This window comes from Puma concolor, chromosome E2, assembly GCF_028749965.1.
Source record: "Puma concolor isolate L17-30 chromosome E2, mPumCon1.1.hap2, whole genome shotgun sequence".
Lineage (NCBI taxonomy): Eukaryota > Metazoa > Chordata > Mammalia > Carnivora > Felidae > Puma > Puma concolor.
In genome coordinates, this window is record NC_141681.1 from 49,821,265 (window position 1) to 49,844,710 (window position 23,446).

A 23,446-nucleotide genomic window follows, 5' to 3' on the forward strand; every position below is an offset into this window, starting at 1 on the left:
GCCGCATGGAGGTCCAGGGAGAAGAGGGAACAGCTAGTGTAAAGGCCACAGGGCAGGAGCGTGGCCGTGGCATGTGCGAGACAGGTCAAGGGGATGGCAAGGGGTGGGTGGGTGGAGTGGGGCCCAGGGGCTGTGAGGATGCGGGCCTCCACTCTCAATGGGCCAGAGCTGTTAGAGGGTTTGGGGCAGAGGAGGCACACATCTGCTCTACGTGCTTGTGGCTGCTGTGACGGGGACGGACGTGGGGACAAGTGTGGCTGTCATAACAGGTGAGGGAAGGCAGTGGCTTAGGCCAGGGTGGTGGCGGTGGTGCGGCACGTGGGGTCTGCTGCACTCTGCAGATAGAGCCTGGGTGGGTTGGGCGCAGCTGGGAGAGAGAAAGAGAGGGAGAGGGGGAGAGAGGGAGAGGGAGGGAGGAGGCCGGGCTGCTGTCCGGGTTTGGGCCTGAGTGGCTGGCAGGCAGGTGGTGGCTTGGGTGAGAGGAGTGGAAATGTGGCTTGTGTGAGTGAAGTTTGAGATCCCCGTCACACGTCCCAGCGGCGGAAAGGTGGCAGGGGACAGGTGTGTGGAGGTCGAGCACAGGGTCCACAGGCCCAGTATCCCAAGAGAGCCAACCACGCTCTGGTCAGTACAGCCCTCGTTCCCTCCTGGGTTCCCCTACACTGGAGGAGGAGGAAGTCACCCTGGGACACTTACAGGGACCCTAACCCGGGCCCTCCTGCTCCCCCAGGCCTCTTGCGGTTGGAGGAGCTAGTGCGTGGCTTCCTCATCTCCAAGGAGACGCTGTCAGTGAGGATGCTGGATGACAGCCGGGACCCCACGCCGCTGCTCAAGGAGATCCGCGATGACAAGGTGTCCACCATCATCATTGATGCCAATGCGTCCATCTCCCACCTCATCCTCCGTAAAGTGAGTCCTCCAGTCTCTGTCTCTCTACAGGGTCGGGGCAGAAGCATTGGGTGACAGAGCAAGTCGCCCAATGCCCACGGGCCTCAGGGGTCACACGGTAGAGACCCGCTTCCTACGAGCGGATGATAATCGTGAGGTTTGTCTCAGCTTGGCCACTTCGCGGTCGCACCGGTGGTCGGGCCTTGGACAGTCGCCTCCCCTCTCTGTGCTCAGTTGCTGCCTCGGTGGGTTGCCGTGAGGGGTAGTGAGTGAATGGTGGGGAAGCATTTGGGACAGACAGGTCCTGGTCCAGAATAGGTGCTGGTGCGGGGAGCTCCCTGTCATCTGCACTGAGTGCCCGTCCTACCGCGTGGAGGCACTTTGCACGGACTCTTTAATTTGGCTCCCACCCAGGCTGCGGGGCAGGCGTGATGACCATTTTGTGGATTAAGAAGCTGGAGTTAAACAGGCTGGCTCAAGGGCGCCCGGGAGGGGGTAGCACCGGGGCCTGCCACACACCCTCCAGCAGTGACCCACATTCATTAATCATTCATTGCTTCCCTGCTCTTAATTCGTCCTCGTAATCTAATCTGTATTATTTATTTTTCTCCAGTTTTCTTTTTTCTTTCTTTTTAAATTAAAACCATATGTCACTACTGATTGTAGTGTACAGGAAGAAGCGTGGACAGAATCCATAGGGCCCTTGAGGCAAGAAGTTTTAGAGAAAAGGTTTCATGTTCGGAAGGCAGGCAGGCCTGGGCTGGGGTCTCACGAGCCGAGCCGAGGGACCCGTGGTCACTCTCCTCTTGTGGAATGGGCTGTGAGCCTCACGATAACAGCTCCTGCCACTCGGCCGATGCTGGCTGGTGCCATGTAATGTTCTAATGACCGTAGCGGGGACAGGCTCGGACACCGTGGCAGGAGAGGCCTTCTAGTTTTGTTTGCCTCAAGGACTGTGAAGAAAGGGGCTCCAAACAGGCATTTTGAGATTCCAGTCGGTTGCCTTTCGCTGCGAAGTGCTTGTAAAGATGGCAGGGGGCGGTTTATCTGGCCTGTGACCAAGCTGGGCCCCACATAGTAGCAGCCCCAACTTGGCTTTGGGGCAGCACGGGGAGAAGCTTAAAGTTGAGGTTACCCTCCCAGCCTGTCCTGTTTCTAAGGCGTCCCTTTGCCTGTCTGTCTCCAGAAGGCAGTCTTGTAAGTGCCCTCCAGGGGGATGCGGGCATCTGGGGGTGCCATTCTCTCCTCCAGGTCGCCTGTCCACTGGTGCAGCATCAGGGAGCAGGGTCTCCCTCTGCCCCCGCGCAGCTCCTTCTCCCTGTCTCCGTCTCTGGGTGTCTGTTACTGTGTTTCCCATGGGTGTCTTCACTAGGCCTGTCTCTAAATCTCTCTTCCTCTCTTGGCGTCTCCTCGCTTCTGCCTGTGGGCCTCCGCCCCTCCTGTCGCCTCTGTGCTGCCCCATGTCCTCCAGGCTTCAGAGCTGGGAATGACCTCAGCGTTTTACAAATACATCCTCACCACCATGGTGCGTACCCCAACGCGGCCCCCCCGGCCCCCACCCCCCTCCCAGGGTGTCTGCCCCATGTGGGGCCTGGCCCCTGGCCTCACCCCTTCTTCTTGGCCCCAGGACTTCCCCATCCTGCACCTGGACGGGATCGTGGAGGACACCTCCAACATCCTGGGCTTCTCCATGTTTAACACCTCACATCCCTTCTACCCCGAGTTTGTGCGCAGCCTCAACATGTCCTGGAGGGAGAACTGTGAAGCCAGCACCTATCCAGGTCCCGCGGTGAGCACTTCTTCTGTACTTTGGTGAGATGGTGCCAGAACCCTCCAGCGCCCCCACTCGCTTTCCAAGTACATACTGTGAGGCCTCACATTGTGGCCCCAAGATAAGTCTGATCTGTTTCCTCCTCTGTACCTCCCAGGCTGCCCCAGCCACACTGGCCTCCTCCAGGTGCCTCTATGGCCCTAGCACATGCCCACCCCAGGGCCTTTGCACTTGCTTCTCCCACTGCTTCATATGTGCTTCCCCAGAGAACTAGTGACTCACTCCCTCATTGACAAGTCATTGCTCAAACACTCCCTCAGTTATAAGACCTTCCTTGGTCCCCACCATAAAAACGAGAAACTCCCTGCTAATCAGCTCCCTTCCGTACTGTATTTTTCTGCACAGTACCTGTCCTTGCATATCTAATGCTCTGTGTTTTGCTTAGGTACAGATACGGATATCTAGACCGTAAGTTCCATGAGTGTAGGGTTTTCTTTCTGTTTTCTTCACCTTTGTATCACCAGCACCTAAATCAGCTTGGCCCAGGGTAGGTGTCCAATAATATATGTTGAATAAACGCAAACATACAAAAGGTACACACTTAGGTGTATTTGTTCACAGACGTTTAGTCCTGTGCCAAGATACCAAGGCACTCCTACCGCATAGAAACGCACATGGACACTGAGCCATGCAGTCAGGCGGTGCAGACATAACGTGGGTAGAGGTACATTTGTGTGTGCCCCTGCAGCTGTCTACACAACACAGATATTCAGACCTTCACACCAACCCAGCGAAGACACTCCCACAAACACACACACACACACACACACACACACACACACACACAGATGTCCCATGTCCTCAGTCACAGCTCGGTGCCCAATTTGTATCAAGCGTTCACTGTGTGCCGGGCAGTTTTGAACTCTGACATGTATTACCTTCTTTGGTACCCACGTTAGCCTGTGGAGGCAGAGATGACAATCATCCCCATCTTACACGGGAGGACACTGAGGTTCCGAGCAGGGTGGGGACTTGGGCCTCCCGTAGGAAATAGGAGAGCCGGGTCTCCAGCTCAGAGCCGCCTGCTTCCCAGGCGCAGGCTCACAGCCCTTATGCTCGCCTGCCTCCTAGATGCCACGCCCACCCTGGCACTTTGCGTGTAGACAAACAGGCACTTTCGTCCAGCCCCCACACACGTGCGCCCAGCCATAATCAGGCTGTGGCCCTCTTCCCACACCCTGCATCCTGCATCAGCCACGCTGATGCGGATTCCCGGGCACACCCTGAGACCCACCAGCATCCCCCTGTGGAGGTGACGCGGCTGGCCATCCAGCCCGTCCCCAAACAGACGCAGGGCTGCATGATTCAGGAGGAGCTATTCCCACAAGGCTACGGGCAGCATGCACGTTTTTCCTGCTGCCACCTGACTCCCTGAGAAAGACACTCAGAGGCCGGTCCTCACTGCCGACCTGCACCGTTTCATGCTCCTGGAGAGACGGGAGTTGTCTGAGGGCTTGTGGGTAGCACCACGGGGGTGTTGGGGCCCCCTGCCTGAGCTGCCTCTTCCTCATCCTCGCTCTACCTCTGCCCCCCACCCCAGCTGTCGGCGGCCCTGATGTTTGACGCCGTGCACGTGGTGGTGAGTGCCGTCCGGGAGCTGAACCGCAGCCAAGAGATCGGTGTGAAGCCGCTGGCCTGTACATCGGCCAATATTTGGCCCCATGGGACCAGCCTCATGAACTACCTGCGCATGGTGAGCTGGGAGCGGGGAGGGCCGAGGGGGCAGGGCCGTCCTTCTCAGGCTGGGACACTAACTGTGTCCACCCTGTGGCCCCTCTGCCCTCTCCCCCGCTACCAACCCCACCCACCTCCTGCTGTCTCTGGGCCTCTTCCTCCTCCTCTCCTCCATCTCTCCCCTCTGGACCTCCCTCTCCCTGTCTGCACTGCCCTCCCCCTGCATCTTTGTCCCATCTCCTTTCTTTTGCTGGCGTGTTGTCTTTCTCGTTTAACCGCGGTCCTTCCTGGTCCCTCTCCCTCTCTTCTTCTTCTCTGTCTCCTTCTTCTCTGTCTCCACCTCTCTGGGCTTCTCCCGCCCTATGTCTGGGCCCCTGCCACCCTTCCCTCTGCCCGCCTCCCGCCCTGCTAGGTAGAGTATGACGGGCTGACCGGGCGGGTCGAGTTCAACAGCAAAGGGCAGAGGACCAACTACACCCTGCGCATCCTGGAGAAGTCCCGGCAAGGCCACCGTGAGGTGAGCAGACCCGGGGACGCTCCAGAGTCCTGATGGGGTGGGGGCAGGGCCGGCGTGTGCTGATGGTACCTTCTCTGCCCCAGATCGGGGTATGGTACTCTAACCGGACCCTGGCCATGAACGCCACCACCCTGGACATCAACCTGTCGCAGACACTGGCCAACAAGACACTGGTGGTCACGACCATTCTGGTGAGTGGCCCTGGGGAGGGGCAGTAGGTGAAGGGGCCTTTCCTGAGTGGTGCCCCAGCCCAGTCCTAGTGAAGGAGGAGGATCCCTTGGCTCACACTGCACACAGACCAGCAGGGAATGTGACCCATGCACCCAGCAATCCTGATTGTGGCCAAGGTGTCACCGGCCTGATCGCTGCTGAAACACGGGAGGGCACAGGCTCTGCCAGCTGGCTGTCGCACGGCAGAGATAGGAATGACTGTGGTCATGGGGATTCCATGAGGCTGCACAGGTAGGGCGCCTCACACAGTATCTGGCCCCCAGAAGTCACGGTCGCTAGAGTGGTCATTTTGCCACACTTGCCAACTGAGTGTGTTGACACGTGACAACTTAATATCCATCTTGAAGATGTGGAAACCAGGGCTCTGAGTGGTGAGGCACCTTGCCCCGGGTCCCGTAGCAGGTACGTGGCAGAGCCAGGGCGGAAGTCACGTCCCTGAGGCTCCAGAGCGTGATCCGTAGCCGCCGGGCTCTGCGTCTTCAGTCCTTTTGTACTTGAGCACCAGCCAAGGACGTGGTCCTGTAGCCCCCATGGGTGCTGCTTCTGTGCTTAGCAGATCAGAGACCGGGGCGGGAGGGGGGGGGGGCTTTGTGCGTCAGCGGCAATTTACAGAGCACCCTGTTCTGCACCAGCCGCTGTGCTGGGCCCTGTCCAGGCACTGCTCTGTAAACCTCTCGGCCGCTCCATGAGGTTTGTCTTATTTTCCTCATTTTGAAGGTAAGGAAACAGGTCACAGGACAAATCCCAGCTGGAGCCGAGCGACCTGCTCGGAGCCTTTGCCCCCTCTCCCACACCCTGCCACCTCCCGCTGGGCACAGTGGGCCACCGGGGGGTCCGGCAGGGGGTGAGGCACAGGACCTAGTGAGCTGGAGGCGGCCCAGAGCAGCTGGGCCTGGAGGCTGGTGTGCCAGGCAGCCGTGCCCTTCAGAGCAGCCAAGTCCCTGGCCTGCTGGCACGTGCCATCTATGAGAGCCCCTCAGTAAGCCCGCGAGCTGGGCCGGCTCCTAGCCGTGGACGCGGAGGCTGAGAGGATTACCACAGGTTCCGCAGGACATCAGAGGCCCCCCTCGAGCAGCGCGGCGCAGAGCTGTTCTCTCTGCCCCTAGGGGACTCCTGATCTAATGTGGACCTCGTGTCCCCCTGGAGAAGGGCCAGTGAGCCTGCTGGGGAGGGACAGATGGCCCACAGACGGGAAACCAGACACTTTGTAACAGCCTCACTGAGGGGCCCTGAGGGCCAGGCTGGGCTGGCTGGGAGAAGTCACACCTCCCTGCGTGGGGGAGTGTGGTCAGATCCAGAGGCTTCCTGGGGCCAGAAGAGACAGGGTCCTAGGTGGCAAGCAGGGACAGAGGTCAGGGAGGGGATGTCAGGAGAGCTGAGCCATGACCCTGGAGGCCTCATCTCTCTCTCATACTTGTCTCCCCTTTTGTCCAAGAGCCAGTGTTGTTTTCTTGCTGACACTTAGGCTTCTCTTGATGGATTCATTCATTCATTCACCATTCATTCATCCCACAAATAGTTACTGAAGTCACTGTGCACCAGACCTTACACAAATGCCGGAAGCACATGAATAGTCACAGATGGTCTTGTGGTTTCCTTACTCTTGGGTGGCACTGCAGGAGGGGATCCCAGTCTGACGGAGGAGACAGACCTGGACATAATAATTCCAACACAGAATAATGAGGGGACCCCCCCCCCCGAAGAAAGAAGGAACTGATTCAGCTTCAGAAGGTTTGAGGAAAACGTCACAAAAGAGGTGGCGTTAGACAGGGCTTCAGCAGCTGTGAAGGGGGTGCACCTGGGTGGTTCAGCCGGTTAAGCGTGCGACTTTGTCTCAGGTCATGATCTCACGGTTTGTGGGTTCGAGCCCCGAGCTGGGCTCTGTATTGACAGCGCGGATCCTGCTTGGGATTCTGTGTTCTTCTCTCTTTCTCTCTGTCTCACTCTCTGAAAAATAAACAAACATCTAAAAAAAAAAAAAAAAAAAAGAAGCTGTATAGGAGTGGGGAGCACACAGAGAGAAGGGCCGGACATCCCCAGAAGCATGAGCTATAGGAGCAGGGGGCCTTAGGAAATGTTTGCCAGACTGGATGTGGAGGCGGTGACCTTATGTGCACAGCTGGGCCTGCCCATTTGTTCACCGGTGTTTTCTGACTTGTATACCCGCAGCAGGGGCTGTGGGGAGGGAGGGGGAGCTGATGTGGGGGTTGAGGCTGGCAGAGGGGCTGGGTGTGAGGGAGCAGGGAGAGCAGGGGGAGGTCCGAGATGGAGGGGAGGCTGTCCCAGGGGTGGGGTCTCACTGCTCTGGAGCCGAGAGGGTGGCTGGTACCACGATTGAGAGAGGCCCCACAGGGAAGCTAGGGTGCAAAAGAAGGGCCAAGGCGGGGCGCCTGGGGGGCTCAGTCAGTTAAGTGTCTGACTCGGTTTCAGTTCAGGTCATGATCTCACGGTTCGTGAGTTCGAGTCCTGCATCGGGCTTTGTGCTGACAGTGTGGAGCCTTCTCCCTCTCTCCCTCTCTCCCTCTCTCCCTCTCTCCCTCTCTCCCTCTCTCCCTGCCCTTCTTGCACTTTCGTGCTCTCTCTCTCTCTCTCTCTCTCTCTCTCTCAAAATACTAAACTTTAAAGGAAAAATAAATAAATAAAAATAAAATTAACAAAAAGGCCCAATGAGGCAAGGCTGTGCAGGGCTCTCCCTCAGCCTCCAGCCCCTCTCCCTCCGGCAGAGTTTTCCCAGAACACTTGGTGGACCCTGTGATGGTCTTCGTCAAGCTGGGACATTTCATCCTTCTCTTTGGTGACTCTGGGGTCGGTCAGCCCTCACTCTCCTCCTGACTTCACCCCCTACCGCTTCAGGTAGTCTATACCTTCATCTATAAAATGGGTCTAATAATCCCACCTTGAAGGCCTGTGGGAGGATTGCATGAGGTCAGAGAGCCGCCTGCTTTCCCAGCATGAAAGGCATGCTCTCCTTGCATCCTTGATAAGATAGCACCCGCCATGGCTGATATCTCAGTGCTGTGCCAATTCTTGGCTTCTGTTAGTCTTCCCGACAGCCCTGAGCTCGGTACCCTTCTGACCCTCATGCCCACCATATTGTGGTTTTCATTTCCATTTCCCATTTCCCTAACAGGCAGGTTGACCACCTTTTTTGCGGTTTATTGGCTATTTGACAATTGTCTTCTTTTTAAATGTCTATTTATTTATTTTGAATGGGGGGGAGGAGGAGGGAGGCAGGGAGGGGGAGAATCCCAAGCAGGCCCCGAGCCGTCAGTGCAAAGCCCTACACGGGGCTCGATCTCACAAACTGTGAGGTAATGACCTGAGCCAAAATCACGAGTTGGACACAACCAACTGAGCCACCCAGTCGCCCCAACAGTCTTCTTTTGGAAAGTCCCCCATCCAAGTCTTTTTTTGTTTTTAATTAAAAAAAAATGGGGATATATGACCTTTTTACGGATTTGTGAGATATTTCTATTTTCTGGATACAAGTTCTCACCAGATACGTGTATTGCAGATATCTTCCCCTTTGTGGCTTGCCTCTTCACTTTGAATCTTTTGGTGAAAGGGGAAGATTTTTAATTTTACTAAAGTCCATTTATCCATGTTTTCTGTTCCTTTTTGATTAATGCTTTTACAAGTTATAATTTTTTTTACTGTTTGTTTATATTTGAGAGAGTGTGTGTGTGTGTGTGAACAGGGAAGGGGTAGAGAGAGAGGGAGACACAGAATCCAAAGCAGGCTCCAGGCTCCGAGCTGTCAGCACAGAGCCTGACGCGGGGCTCAGACTCACGAGCCATGAGATCATGATTTGAGCTGAAGGCAGATGCTTAACCTACTAAGCCACCTAGTTGCCCCGATGCTTTTAGAATTTAAGAATTCTTTGCCTACCCCAAGGTCATGAAGATAGTCTTCTATTCGTTTTCTAAAAACTTAATCATTTTACCTTTTACGATTAGAGCTACAATCCACATGAAGTTGATTTTTATGTACCATGTGAGGCAAGGGCTCAGAATATTTATTTCACGTGGATGTTCAATTGAGCAGCACATTTATTAAAGATGACCATTCTTTCTCCTTCACCAGTCTCACCTTTGTGATAAAGCATCTTCTTTTTTAATAGTAAAGATTTTACTATTTTTAAGTAATCTCTACACCCAATGTGGGGCTTGAACTCACAACCTCGAGATCCAGAATTGCACACTCTACCCACCGAGCCAACCAGGTGCCCCTCAAGTATCTCTTTATGTGTGGGTTTCCAAGCTCCCTGTTCTATTGTCAGTTTGTCTATCTTTGGTCCCATACTACATTGTTTCAAATACCATAGCTTTAAAGCTTATTTTATTTATTTTTTTAATGTTTATTTATTTATTTATTTGTTTGTTTATTTATTTTTTAATTTTTGAGAGAGAGAGCACGGGCAGGAGAGGGGCAGAGAGAGAGGGAGACACAGAATCTGAAGCAGGCTCGAGGTTCTGAGCTGTCAGCACAGAGCTCATTGCAGGACTTGAACCCACAAACTGCAAGGTTGTGACCTGAGCTGAAGTCGGACGCTTAATTGAGCCACCTAGGTGCCCCATCAAATACCATAGCTGTAAATTAAGTATTAATTAATACCCAATAGGGTCAATTCTCCAGTTTCTTCTTTAGGATTGCTCTGGCTTTTCCTGACCATTTGTGTTTCTGTATACATTTAGATATCCTACTTCAAAAAATTTTAATATTTTAATATTTAGCATTAAATTTTTTTTTTCAACTTTTTTTTTTATTTATTTTTGGGACAGAGAGAGACAGAGCATGAACGGGGGAGGGGCAGAGAGAGAGGGAGACACAGAATCGGAAACAGGCTCCAGGTTCGGAGCCATCAGCCCAGAGCCTGACGCGGGGCTCGAACTCACGGACCGCAAGATCGTGACCTGGCTGAAGTCGGACGCTTAACCGACTGCGCCACCCAGGCGCCCCTAGTATTAAATTTTTTAATTAAAACAATTCATCATATCAAGGAAGACACACAAGTTAATACAAACCTATGTAAAATAGAATCCAAACGGCACATGCGGGTGGGGAGTGAAAAGCCAGGCTCCTTCTCCCTCCAGGCGCCCATTTTTTCCCTCAGAGGCCACATCCTTCCAGAAGCTTCTATGCATGTACAAGCACTCAGTCTTTCCTTCACAAAGAGTAGCATATTGTACACGTTGTTCTGTGGCTTTTTTTTTCTCTTAATATATCCGATAGAACTTGTTATTTTAGTAGTTGCCTAGGAGTCTTTGATGACATCAATAATCTTTTTAACCTGTCCCAAATTAGGCTGTTGCAGTCTTTGTTCCCACCGGGAGCTGTGCTGCCATGATTCTGTCGGGCGTACATTTTATGTACAGATGCGCAGCCATTTGTGGGATGGATTCTTAGAATCAGACTTAGCACCAGCCCACTGTCTGCAGTACTTCCGCAGAAGGCTCTGAACAAGTCTGAAAACCCTGAATGAGCGGCTCCATAAGACCCTTGCTTCTGATGGTCTGGGGCTCCCTGCTGAGTCCTAGATCATTGTTTTCTGATCTTGACTTCTGTTCACAGGCCCCAGTCTCTGTTTCTGACCTTATTAAGCTCAGACCCTGATCCTGAGACCTTGAACCCAGATCCACCACCCAAGCGCCTCAGCCTTGAATTTGGAGATCAGCTGAGCCCTGGTGGAAGGAACAAGGGCTTCACTGAACGTGCCCGGGAACCGGGTTTTGAGCCCCAGCTTCGCCCCACCTTCCCTCCCCACTGCCCTGCTTCACCGCCGCGTAGCCTTGGACAAGACACATGACCTCCCTGAGCTTCCCTGCTCTGTATATCGAAAGAGCTTGGGGAGAACCTCCCAGCTCTAATGCTGGGTCCAGCCTGGGTCCTCCATCTGTCTGGCTTCTCCCATGCCGCTCTCTGGTTCTGTCCTGCACGGGGCTTAAGAGCAGACCTCTGGAGTCAGACCAGCTTGTCCGTCTTGGCCGCTTACTACTTCACTTCTTGGGACCTCAGTGTCCTCATCTCTAAAACAGAGGTAATAATATCAACTTCCCACGCCGACAGAATAGCTGTCACACAGCAAGCCTGCAAGAAATTCTAGCTACCGCTGCTATTATTAGGATTATCTCACATTCCTACTCCCAGTTCCACAGTTTTGGGCTTGGAAAGGCAGCTTCGTTGGAGAGTGAGAAGCACTGATTTCCCTCCATCCCACTACCCCCCAGCTGTGGGGCTTGGTGTGGTCCTGGAATCCAGAGCCTATAATAAGACCTGGCCTCATCGTCCCTGTCGCCGTGTAACCAGTCGCCTCACTTGACCTCTGTGAGCCTCAGTTTCCACATGTGTAAGATGAGTCTGATGATGCCTCTGGTGTGAGGTCAGTGCCAGGAGTTAAAGCGATTCTTTCCTGCGAGCACATGCAGTGCAGGGGCTGGGCACATAGCAGGGATTCCGTGGGAGGTAACCATCGTGGAGATTCTTGCCAAGGCCTCCCCCCCACCCCACCTACCCCCGCCGCTGTGTCCTGAGTCCTATCTTCCTTTCTGCCTAAGTCTGAAGTGACACTATACAAACACCCGTTCAGACAATAACCGTGTCAAGATAAGATTCCCTTTTTGCTGACATCATCTTCATATGCCTCGTCTTACTAGCCCTTTGGCACATTTCCTCTGCCTTTGTGCTTATTTGGTGCACTGGGGGTCAGTAAGGTTTGCTGGAACCCCTCAGAAATAAGCATCAAGGTAGCAAACCTCTGCACAGTCTCAGGTTATTTGTTTAGCCTGCAAAGCATCACAAGGATTGGTATTTGAATGTGTGTGGTTGTTAACCTTTATAATCAGGACGTTTTACAAAACAGCCGAGGTTTCCAACATTCTTGACATTGGGCCATCTGGCGTCTCAGGCCTGCTTCCCTGGTGGTGGTGGTGGTGGTGGTGTCGGCTGGAGCTAAGTCCTGGTGGCCCTCTGATCCCGTGCTAGCTCATCAAGTCAGTTCAGTGGGTCGCTACTGGTCGTGTAGGAAAGCGAGGTAGAGCAGGACAGAAAATAATCAGGGTGTGCTGCCCTTAGTCACTAAGGGTATGGACCATTTCAAGGAACAAAGTCTATTTAAGTGCCTGTGTGCGCGCACGCATGTGTGGCTCGCATTGGAAGGTAAAATGTATTTCTTACTGTGAGGTCCTAGTCAGAAATCTGAAAGCCCCTGTTCCAGTTTGGCATAATCTCCCAACAGTGTGATTCACTCTTAGGTTACTAACGCGCCTCCCCTGGTAGGCATTTGAGTTTGAGACGATTGAGCATCAGGTTGGCTGGTGGAGATTAAAACAGCTCCCCGTGATCTGCCAGAGGGGAAGCCCCCAGCGTCTGTGGCCCTAGCTTCCAGGCCCACTCCACACCCTGAGCGTTTGTGCGCAAGGAACGGAGGCGGTGACTCCATCCCGCAGCGCGGTGGATTCCTGATCCGCGCTCCCCCAGCAGCCCCTGGACGCCCGGGGCCCTGACCTCGCTTCTCTGCTGCTTCCCAGGAGAACCCGTACGTCATGCGGCGGCCAAACTTCCAGGCCCTGTCCGGGAACGAGCGCTTCGAGGGCTTCTGCGTGGACATGCTGCGGGAGCTGGCTGAGCTGCTGCGCTTCCGCTACCGCCTACGGCTGGTGGAAGACGGGCTGTACGGGGCGCCCGAGCCCAACGGCTCCTGGACGGGCATGGTCGGCGAGCTCATCAACCGGGTACGGCCGGCCGGGTCTGGGGAAGGGGGCGTGGCCCAGGTGGGTGTGGGGAGGCCACCAGCCAGTGGCACTTCAGCCAGCCTAGCGCCTAACAAGAGGTGCGCCATGTTGCTGTGCCTGGTGAGCACCATGGGGCAGGCGCGGTGTGGGGGATGAGAGGCGATGTGTCACCTCCAGTGGCCTGCTTTGCCTTGCCAGATGCTCCCCTAACGCCACCTTGGCTTAGCTGGCTCTCAGAGATGTTTTGGGTGAACAAAAAGAGACATGGAGCTGGAACCGGACAAAGACTGAGGAGGTCGAGAGAGGCTTCCTACAGGAGGCAGGGCTGGGCCAGGAGGACAGGGGTAGCGCTCGCTGGTGCACTGTGCCCCGCACCCGCTGGGAGGGCCTCACACATGGCAGACCTCAGGGCTGCCTGTTGAACTCATTTATTGAGCGCCTACTGTGTGCCTTGCACCATGCTGGGCATAGGCTATAGCAGTAAGCACAGTGGACCTGCCTGGACCCTGCTCTCAAAAGCTTAGGGTGTCCTTAGGATGCAGGAACGCAGATGACCACAAGACAGCCTTTGGGGCTGTGACGGAGAAAATTCAGAGAAGGGACCCAGAGGAGGCTTCCGACCCAGCCAGGCATTCAGGGAGGCCTTCCCAGAAGAGGTGACACCCAAGCAGATTCCCAAGGTGTGTGAGGCAGTCAGCAAGGTGAGGGGATATGGGAAGAAGGGAATGTGTTCAGAGAAGAGGAAATGGCATTTATAGAAGGGGAGTCAGGGTGAGAGAGAATGGGGTCCCCTGGAAGGGCCTTGAGTGTGGGTGGGATTTGGATGAAGGAGAGGAGGGGAGAGAGGCAGGGGTGTGGGAGGTGGTAGGCAAGGGTGCTGTGGAAAGAGTATTTTGTTGGAGTCAGACCAGTCTGGGTTTGAATCCTCAGGTGAGTTGTCTCTCTTTCCTGAACCTCTGTTTTTCCCTGCCTAGGATGGGGATAAGGAGGCCTCATGGGTCTGTCATGAGGGTTTTGGGAAACAGGGACAGTACCGCACGTGTTGTTTGTCAGAGGCAGGAGGACTCAATATGTGGTCCCTCCTTGTATTTATTCTAGGCAGGAGAAGCCATGTAGGTGAACGCCTGGGGGCAGGACTGTGTCCTGGGAGACAGGCCCCAGGCTTGCGGCTCGCCTAGGGCAGGTGCACAGAGCAGGGACCTGTGGCCACGAATAGTCACGGAAGCCTTGACATTGGACTTGGCTGAGGACATCCAGGATCCTCACCCTCCTGTCTCCTCCATCCCATAATTCACTGCATCCAAACCCCTGAATGTCACCAGGGTAGACTTGAGAAGGCCACTTTGCTTAACAAGGGCATTTATTCCTCAGGGCACTGATTTTCAAAAGCTGTTTTGACTGCAGAACCTTTTTTCCCAATTGAAAGCACTCTCAGAACCCTTGGACAAAGCCGAATAACTCTGGTGGAGGCAGAGTGGGGGTGTCCCTGGAGTCCTGGTGGCTAGGTCTCTCCCCGCCTCACCCCAGGGGCAGGCCCGAGGCAGTGCCCCACAGCTGCTAGCCTGTTTGAAAGCTTCTGTCCTGGGTGGGTTTGAAGGGCCTGAGGCCAGAAACTGAGAAGACAGGGGGCAAGGAGAGCTGGTGGCCCAGCTCCCACCAGACTGGCCTGCTTCCCCATGACTTCCATTTCCACATCCTGGTCCTCAGCCATGTAGGCTCAGAACCATTCATTCATCGGTGTCCCCAGAAATAAGCAGATTCTAGGAGAGTAGCCCCTGACTTAACCCCCAGTGCCTCAGGCCTACCTGAGGGGAGGAGGCTTTGGCCTGATGGTGTCATCTGGGGCAAGCATAAGACAGAGGCCAGGAGCTTTTCTGATGGGCTGCTGTGATTGTGGTCCCGAGTCCTGTTTGAATCATGGCTTTGCGGCCTATTAGCGGTGTGACCTCGGAGAAGTTACTCAACTTCTCTGTAACATCATTTCTTCAACAGTATAATTGAGGAAATAATAGTCACTAGTACGCACAGCTATCACAAGCATGAAACGAGTTATTCCTGGGGCTTAGAATAGGGCCTGGCAGGTAGTGGGTACTATAAGCATGTGCTCTGTTCTGTATTCTTTTTTTTTTTTTTTTTTAATTTTTTTTTTTTCAACGTTTATTTATTTTTGGGACAGAGAGAGACAGAGCATGAACGGGGGAGGGGCAGAGAGAGAGGGAGACACAGAATCAGAAACAGTCTCCAGGCTCTGAGCCATCAGCCCAGAGCCTGACGCGGGGCTCGAACTCACAGACCGCGAGATCGTGACCTGGCTGAAGTCGGACGCTTAACCAACTGTGCCACCCAGGTGCCCCTCTTTTTAAATTTTTTATGTTTAGTTTATTTCTGAGAGAGAGAAAGCGCGCGCAAGCGGGGGAGGGCAGAGAGAGAGGGAGACACAGAATCTGAAGCAGGCTCCAGGCTCTGAGCTGTCAGCACAGAGCCCGATGTGGGGCTCGAACTCACCAACCGTGAGATTATGACCAGAGCCGAAGTTGGACGCTCAACCGACTGAGCCACCTAGGCACCTTTCTAGTCTATATTCTTATTAACGTTCTTCCTACCAGCCTGGCCAGCACGTGCATACATTCACGTGTTTGTTCTCAAACCAGCTAGCTTATACCTGGGCCTACTGTGTGCCAGGCCTGTGCTGTACCCTGGGGATACAGTGGCCAGGCCTGGCGTTGCTATTACTGAGCAGGTTAAGAGTTGGGCCGTCAGTAGGAGGTTCCTGGTATGTGTCCCCAAGGTTTCAACTGGCTCAAGTGAGGAAACCGAATCACTTGGGCTGAGGGGTCAGCAGGATGGCCTGCAGGGGGGAGGGGGATGGCAAAGGGGGGACAGGGGGAGGGCTTGGTGACTGCCTGGGGCGGGGGACGTAGGAGAGAGGACTGAGCCTCTCTGTTGCTGGGCAGCTGGGTGACGGCGGTGACATTTAGGGAGAGAACACTGGAGGAGGAGCAGGCTGGGAACACGAAGGGTGGGCGGGGCTTGGCCCTGCAGAGGCTCAGCTGCCTGCCTGCCTGCCGTGGGATGGCCAAGTACACGGAGATTCGTGCGGTACTCGGGTTCTCCCGGCCGCAGCCACAGCAGCAGCCTTTGTTGACTCCACACCACACGCCGGAGGCTTTTCAAGTGTTACTTAATGATCCTAACAATCACTGTCCTCCCACTGCTGCTCTGGGGCTCAGAGGCGAAGGGATTTCCACACCGCCCTCCCCTCCCACGGGGCTGCAGCCAGGTGCCTCCGACCTCAGGTCCTTCCCAGACACCCAGCAGGTACTTGGAAAGCTCAGAGTGGACAGGATGATGCCCACTCACGCTGGCTTTCTGAACTGGATTAACCCCACCCCATGAGGAGGGCCTGGTCTCAGCCCAGTTTTCTCTAATGGAGAGAGTGAGGCACCAAGGTCCCATGTCTAGGCCACACGGCTAGTGACCGGCAGGGCCAGGGCTGGCCCCCAACAGGCTGGCCCAGAACTGATGAGTGACTTCCAGATGGAAGCCAGCCCGGGGCACCGGAATCTTCCCAGTCACCCCACCTGTCCCCAGGCCAGTCTTGAATTCCGGTCCGTTTATTCCACCCAGTGGCCACTGCTGGAATTGGCCTTCTCCCTGTCCTCACTGTCGTGGCCGTGAGTTCAGGCCCTGGCCCCTCGGTTCCTCACTGGCCTCTTGGCCTCCCAGCTCTCTCCCTTCTGGTTTGTCCCCCAGTAGGATCTTCTACAATGCCAGTCTGACCTGTCACTCACACGTTGTAGCCACAGTGCCCCACACCATAAAGTCTGTGCCCACAGGCCCCGCCCTCAAGGGCAAAGCAGATATCTTAGGTTGGTCCAGGGAAGCAGACTCTGATGTGGAGATTAGCAGGCAGGAGGCCCCCTTGGAAACCAGCCTTGTGAGGGAGTGAAGGAGCCGGCCTGGGCAGAGTTAAGGCTCTGCAGTTACGACTGGCCCTGTGGGGGCGGAGCTGGAGCTCTGGAGCCGGAATGGCCTCAAAGACAGCCCCCGAAGTGAGGGGCAGGACTTTATATGCCCCACCAGCCTGTCATTGGAAGGGGCTGTCCTCAGGGAGGGTCAGTGCCTTGGGCGAGGAAGCTCTTCCACCCACAGAGCTGAGAGGGATCAGCCACCAGCACCCTTGGCAGCTGGGGCAGCGAGTGCCCCATCCTGAGGGACGGTCGGGGTGGCCTCCGCGGAGACCCCCTACGGCCAGGAGCTAGTTACAGGTCAGGCGGAGCCAGCCTCAGGTGCCCACGTGATCCCCGCGCAACAGGTCGCCTCTCTGAACTCAGTGTCCTCTCTTGAAATGGAGATGAAATTACTGCTGTCACAGAGTCTTGTGGGGAGTGGGTGAGGGAGAGTACAAGGTCCCAGAGCAGAGTCTGGATCACGGGGCCTTGCAGGTAAGGAGTTTGGGTGTTATTTTCTGTTTTCTTTTCTTCTTCCTTTTGATATTTATTTTTGAGAGAGAGAGCGTGTGCGCACATGTGCGAGCAAGGGAAGGCCAGAGAGATAGGGAGACAGAGAATTCCAAGCAGGCTCTGTGCTGTCAGTGCAGAGCCCGATGTGGGGCTCAAACTCACGAGCTGTGAGATCATGACCTGAGCCAAAGTCAAGACTCAGGCGCTTAACCGACTGAGCCACCCGGGTGCCCCCTGGACGTTATTTTCATTGTGTGTGAAGCCAGTGGAAGGATTGACGCAGGAAATGTGATGTGATCTCATTTGTTTCTGCTTTATTTGTTGAGGTAAAATTCATATCACGTAAAATGAACCATGTTAACGTGTATAACTCAGCGGCATTTAGTATATTCACAATGTTGTACAACCACCACCTCTACCTAGTGCTGAAACATTTTTGTGACCCCCAGAGAAAACCCCATACCCATGAAGCAGTCAGCTCCCATTCCCCCTTTCCCCAGCTCCCAACAACCACCAGTCTGCTAATCCCTGCCACCAATCTCTCTGTCTCCCTGGATTTACTTATTCTAAATATTTCATGTAAATGGAGTCATCCAATATGTGGCCTTTTTTGTGTGGCTTCTTTCACTCAGCGCCACGTGTTCAAGGTTCAAAAATGTTGTAGCATGGATCAGGACCGTATTCTTGTGTAGGGCTGAATAATGTTCCATTGTACGGACGTATGACCTTAATTTTCGAATCATTTAAAAATGATCACTCTGGCTGCTCTCTTGAGAAAGAGCGTAATGGGAGAAGAGTAGACCCAGGATGGTCCATTGAGAAGTCCACTGGAGGGTTCAGAAGGCAGAAAGAAGGTGGCTTATACTCCAGTGCTGGCCATGTTGGGTGTGCTCACGAGGAAAAGAGTCAAGGGTGACTGCGGGATGTGGCCTAAGCAGCTGGGTGGGTGGTGAGTCTGGTTTCCCCCATGGGGAGGACGTGGGGGGAGCTGTTTGGTGGGTTTGGGGAAATAAGAGTTGTCTCTGCGCATGGGTTGTTGGAGGTGACTCTCTGAAATTCAAGAGGAGAAATACGGATTTCATTGTGCAGCTGAGCATGAATTATTTAACTCATCCCCTGTTTGGGTGGTTTCCAGTTTTTGCTAGTGTAGACAATGCCACCATCAACTGGGCTGTGGATCTGTGGGTGTCTTCCTGGAGGATAAACTCCAAACAGCGGAAGCGCCCGGTCAGAGAGCGTGAACGATGTTGTTTAAGCGGAGACTGCCAGATGGATGTTCGAAAACGTTCCGCCAATTTGTATTCCCACCAGAAGTGCACGAGAATGTCAGATTTCCCACACTTTTGCCAACAAGAGGTATTATCAATCTTTAAAAAAAAAAAAAAAAAACAAACCCAAAAAACCTCTGCCGATCAGAAAGGCCAAAAATAATACCTAAATGTTTCAACCTAAACAGAGTGTTACATAGCTGTATACTAATCCCCATGTGGAGAGACTGTGATTTAGCGAAGCCTTTTTTTTTTTTTTTGTATTTAGTCGTTTTCAGGTATTTTTATTTGTCTTTATGCACCCAAGCACAGTCTGCATTGCAGCTGATTAGAACTGATTCTCTGAATAGAATGACTAGGTAAAAGAGGAGGTCCCTTCGTATGGCTTTTGTTCTATATTATCCAGCCGCTTTCCGGAAAAGCTTACAGCAGTTTCTATACAGGCTCCCCCTCCCACAGAGGGTTGTGACTGGCTTTTAGATAGACAACCCGCACCCCTGCCCTGCTGCCTGCTGTCATTTTAATTAATTAATTAAAGTTTTTAACGTTTATTACTTTTGAGAGAGAAAGAGTGAGCTGTGTGAGCCGGGGAGGGGCAGAGAGAGGGAGACACAGAATCTGAAGCAGGCTCCAGGCTCCGAGCCGTCAGCACAGAGCCTGACGTGGGGCTCGAACTCACAAACCGTGAGATCATGACCTGAGCCGAAGTCAGACCCTTAATCGACTGAGCCACTCAGGTGTCCCCCACTTTTTTTTATAGATGGCGGATCACTTTGATTTTTCCTGGTGGACCGCAGCAGGCCTTATGTGGTCAGGTGATAGATGGAGTCTGAGCCAAGCTCCACTCAGAATGGGTCCGATAGGTCCTCAGACCCACCCTGTGTTTTCCGTGGTCCCACTCGTATAATTGCAGCCAGCGGAATCCCACACTGGCTCGCTGACCCGTGGAGTCGGGGCCGTTACCGTCAAAGAACCGAGCGGAAGCCCCTAGAATTCCCCATCCTTCCCAGGATAGTAATCCAAAAGCAATTCTACGTCCTTTGGGGGAATTGCAGAGATTAGTGCCGCCATTAACGGCTTGAAAGAAGCAGAGGTAGTGATCTCATCCCCAGTCAACTGGCCGGTTCGGCCTGTGCGGAAGGCAAATGGATCTTGGACAAGGACTGTGGATTATTGTAAATGTAATCAGGCGGTGACTCCGATTGCGGTGGCCGGACCAAATTAAGTAGCTTTGCTGGAGGAAGTCAACACAGCCCTTGGCAGCTGGTGTGAGCTACTGACCTGGCAAATGCTTTTTTTCTCCATAACGCTTTCTGAGGTCCACCAGGAGTCTTCAGTCTTGCCTCCGGGTGATACCTGTTTCCTTGCTTTCTGCCATCACATAGGCCACAGAGAACTTGATGTTGACAGTGCACCCGGGGTCACGCTGGTCCGCTCCACTGGCAACATTACACCGATCAGATCTCGTGAGCAGGAAATCGCATTTAAGGGGGTTGGCAGTCAACGTGCTGTTGACATCAGCCGGTCAGGATCCAATCTGGAGACAAAAATAGCACCAGGTACTTGAACGGAATCCCAACAGCTACTTGAACACAGAGGATCTGGTGTAAAGAATTGTTACCTGAATGTAAAGTTGTTAACCAGATAACTGGAAGGGTAGAAAGCGAACTAAGGGATCACAGGGTGGCAGGAAGCAGCCACCGTCCTGAGGGCCTAAGGGGACAGGGGAAGAAGTTGGAAAGATTAACACTTAGAAACTCAGACAAAGGGCCCCACGGAGCTGAAACTCAGACTTCTGAGGAGGGGGTGCTGTTTGTCTGGTACTGTTGACGTCGGGTGGGGCTTGGGGATTTGGGGATAAGTTGTGTGCTGGTTCAGCCCATTTACTAGAAACCCACACGGCTTTTCATTTTGAGGGAGGCCCAGAGCACGCGAAGACCGCTGCAGGTGCCAGCTGTGTGCAAGCTGATCTACCACCTGGGCCTGATGACCCAGCAGATCAGGGACGTGCAGAGTGCTGGTGGCAAATAGGGACACTGGCACCTGGAGGTGACTCACGGTGCAGACCTCTGGGGTTTGGGAGCGGATTGTGCCCTCTTCTGCAGATTAACTGTTCTCGTTTTGAGAAAGTGCTCGTTACTGGGCCCTCCTCGAGGCTGAACGGTGCGTGACCCTGCGGCCCGAGTGCTCTCGTGACCTGGCTGTCGTCATTTCTGCATCAGTCAGGGTCCTCCCAGGACACAGATTGTCCCCGAGAGTCATTCACTAGGAACCAAGTTGTTAACTAGGTAACTACGAGGGTAAAAGTTGAATTCCAAGGCAGGCCTCAGCAAACTTTTTCCTGTCAAGGGCCAGATAGGAAGTCTTTTTGGCTTTCAGACCATACTGTCACAACCACTCAACTCTTGTGCCGGGTGGAAAGCAGTCATAGGCAATAAATACCTAAACAGTTGGGCCTGGGAGTGTTCCAGTAAAACTTTATTCACAAAATCAGGCAGATGGACCGGACTTGGCCTGAGGGCCGCAGTTTGCACACCCTTGCTCTCCAGGTGTCATGGAGGTTGCAAGGCGGGAAATGGCTGCTTCCCTAGCTCTGAAGGAACTCTTCTTTAGAGAGAAGAACCAAAATTGCTGGAAGCTTAAGAGGCAGGTGCTTGCTGGCTGGCGCTGGCTTCCCCGAATGGGGCTTGGTGAGGCCGGTGAGGCCGGTTCTACAAATGCAGGGAAGCCACAAACTGGATTAAATGCTGCCCTGGTAGGATCCACTGAGAGCAAGCCCAAAGGAGCAGGCAGGTCCCTTCTTCCTCCAGCCTTGCAGCGTCCCGCTATCGCCCCCTATTGGCAGAGTCTGACAGAGAGCTGATGGCAAAACAGAAACAGCTGGGATAGAGGGCTTTTGGGGCTGGGGGACAATCACGAATGCTTTGGTTGGTTGGCCTGTGGGCATTTAGACAGCCCTATCTATCCCATCATTTCTACAGGTGGCTCATCCTTTGGATTTCTCCGGATTTCATTCCAGAGATTAAATGTCAGGGTCCCCTTGTGGAGGAAAATCTTCTTTAGGAAATCAGTGACTGTGCTAGGAAATTGAGGGTGAGGAGGAAGAGGTAGGAAAGGGGGTTCCAAAGGCTCTGAGAGGACCTTAGAAGGAGCTTGCAGTTTAAGGACGGGCCTGTCCTCCAGAGTGAAACCCAGATCTGACCACCTAGCCCCACCCCAAGTATCTCCACGGACTTCCTTAGCCCCCAAGACGCCCACTTCCACTCTCGCCCCTGTGGTCTGTTCTTACGGTGACCAGATCACGTCATCCTCCTGCTCACACCCTCAATGTAACGTCCTCTGTTGCCCTTGGAGTAGCATCCAGCCCCCATCCCATGCCTGCCCGGCCCAGCAGGGCTCTGTTCCCTGCTCTGCTGCATTGCTGGCCCCTCCCAGGGGCTCTGGCCACCCTGGACACTGCAAGTCCCTTCCCATCTCGGGGGCTATATGTGCTTGTTCCTCAGCCTGGAACTCTCTCCCTAGTTCTTCTCGGGCCTCGCCCCACACTTCCTCCACGTTTGTACTCCAGACCTCCCCGCAGTGGGGAGTGCATCCAAACCAGCGTCTCCCAGCAGGCTCGATCACGTTGCCCTGCTTTGTCTTCATAGCACCTGACATTATCGGTTTACATTCACTGCTGGATTCCCAAAGCTGGAATCGTGCTTGGTCGGTGGTGGGTGTTCTGCAAACATTTGTCAAGTAGGCAAATGAATGGATGGACAGACAGAATGGGCAGCGTGGCTGCCGCGGGGGGTACACGGAGCAAGATGGCGGGTGTCTAAGTCTGTGCTCCTGTCACGGGATACCACAGATGGGGTGGCTTGTAAACAACAGACATTTATTTCTGTCAGTTTGGGAGGCTGAGCAGTCCCAGATCAAGGTGCTGGCGGAGTTGATGTCTGGTGAGGGCCCTCTTCCTGGCTCATAGCCATCTTGCGGTGCCTCGTATGGTGGAAGGGGCGAGGGAGCTCTCTGGATGGAATGGGATAAGGGCACTGACTCCACCCTCATGCCCCCCTCACCTCCTAAAGGCCCCACCTCCTCACACCATCATGTTAGGGGTTAAGATTTCAACATGCGAATTTGTGGGGGGAACACAAACATTCAATATATAGCAGGGGGTGAGGCTGGTGAGGTAGTGAGGGGCTGGGTGGGGCAGGGCCTCAGGAGCCCGGGTGAGGAGTTTGGATGGCAGAGGAAGGAGAATGAGAGTTGTTGCTGGGTTTAAGCAGGACTGCTGTGACCAGGCTGTAGTTTCTGGGGTCCCTTGAGCCGTTGGCTGGACTTTCCAGTCCTGAGATGCTGGCATCTGGGCAGGAGGAGGGAAGTGATTCCAGAGGTGTTAGGGGAGCAGAATCAGGACAGCTTGGGACAGAAGTGAGGGGTGGGGGGTGTGAAGGGGACCCCAGGCAGAAGCCTGGGACAACGCTGGGGACAGGGTGGGGGCCGAGTTTGCTGTGTGTTCACAAGAAGTTCAAGGACCTGCTCACTCTAGTCATTTGCAAAGCACCCATCTCCTGAGCTCCCTGGGACCAGAGAGGAGTTGCACACCTGGACCCTGTCCTGAGATGCCCCCGGCCATGGAGGGTGGGGACAGTAGACAGGTGACACTCCTCAGAGGGGGACCAGTTCTGAATCCTGGGGTCAGCTACATCCAGGTACTTACCCTTATTACGTCTCTGTTTCTTCAATCGTGGGAAGGACAGGGTCCCTCTGGGGACTATTCTGGGGAGGGGACGCCCCAAAATGGTGGCCATGGGGTACATGCTGTGTAAGTGTGAGCCTTTAGACCCATGTGCGGCTCC

At 54.1% G+C, this 23,446-nt stretch overlaps 1 protein-coding gene across 4 annotated transcripts in view; it reads left to right on the top strand.

Annotated features, from left to right (window-relative positions):
- The window catches only part of GRIK5 (glutamate ionotropic receptor kainate type subunit 5), a 57,928-nt gene that overhangs the window by 11,504 nt on the left and 22,978 nt on the right, over nt 1-23,446 (top strand). For 3 of the 4 annotated variants that reach the window (XM_086689926.1, XM_086689924.1, XM_086689927.1), the window contains 7 exons: nt 731-909; nt 2,360-2,413; nt 2,516-2,677; nt 4,260-4,412; nt 4,806-4,910; nt 4,994-5,101; nt 12,668-12,871. In XM_086689926.1, coding sequence (XP_086546052.1) covers nt 731-909; nt 2,360-2,413; nt 2,516-2,677; nt 4,260-4,412; nt 4,806-4,910; nt 4,994-5,101; nt 12,668-12,871 — 965 coding nt within the window. The remainder of the gene's footprint in view (nt 1-730; nt 910-2,359; nt 2,414-2,515; nt 2,678-4,259; nt 4,413-4,805; nt 4,911-4,993; nt 5,102-12,667; nt 12,872-23,446) is intronic. The other variant, XM_086689925.1, reaches the window with a different exon arrangement.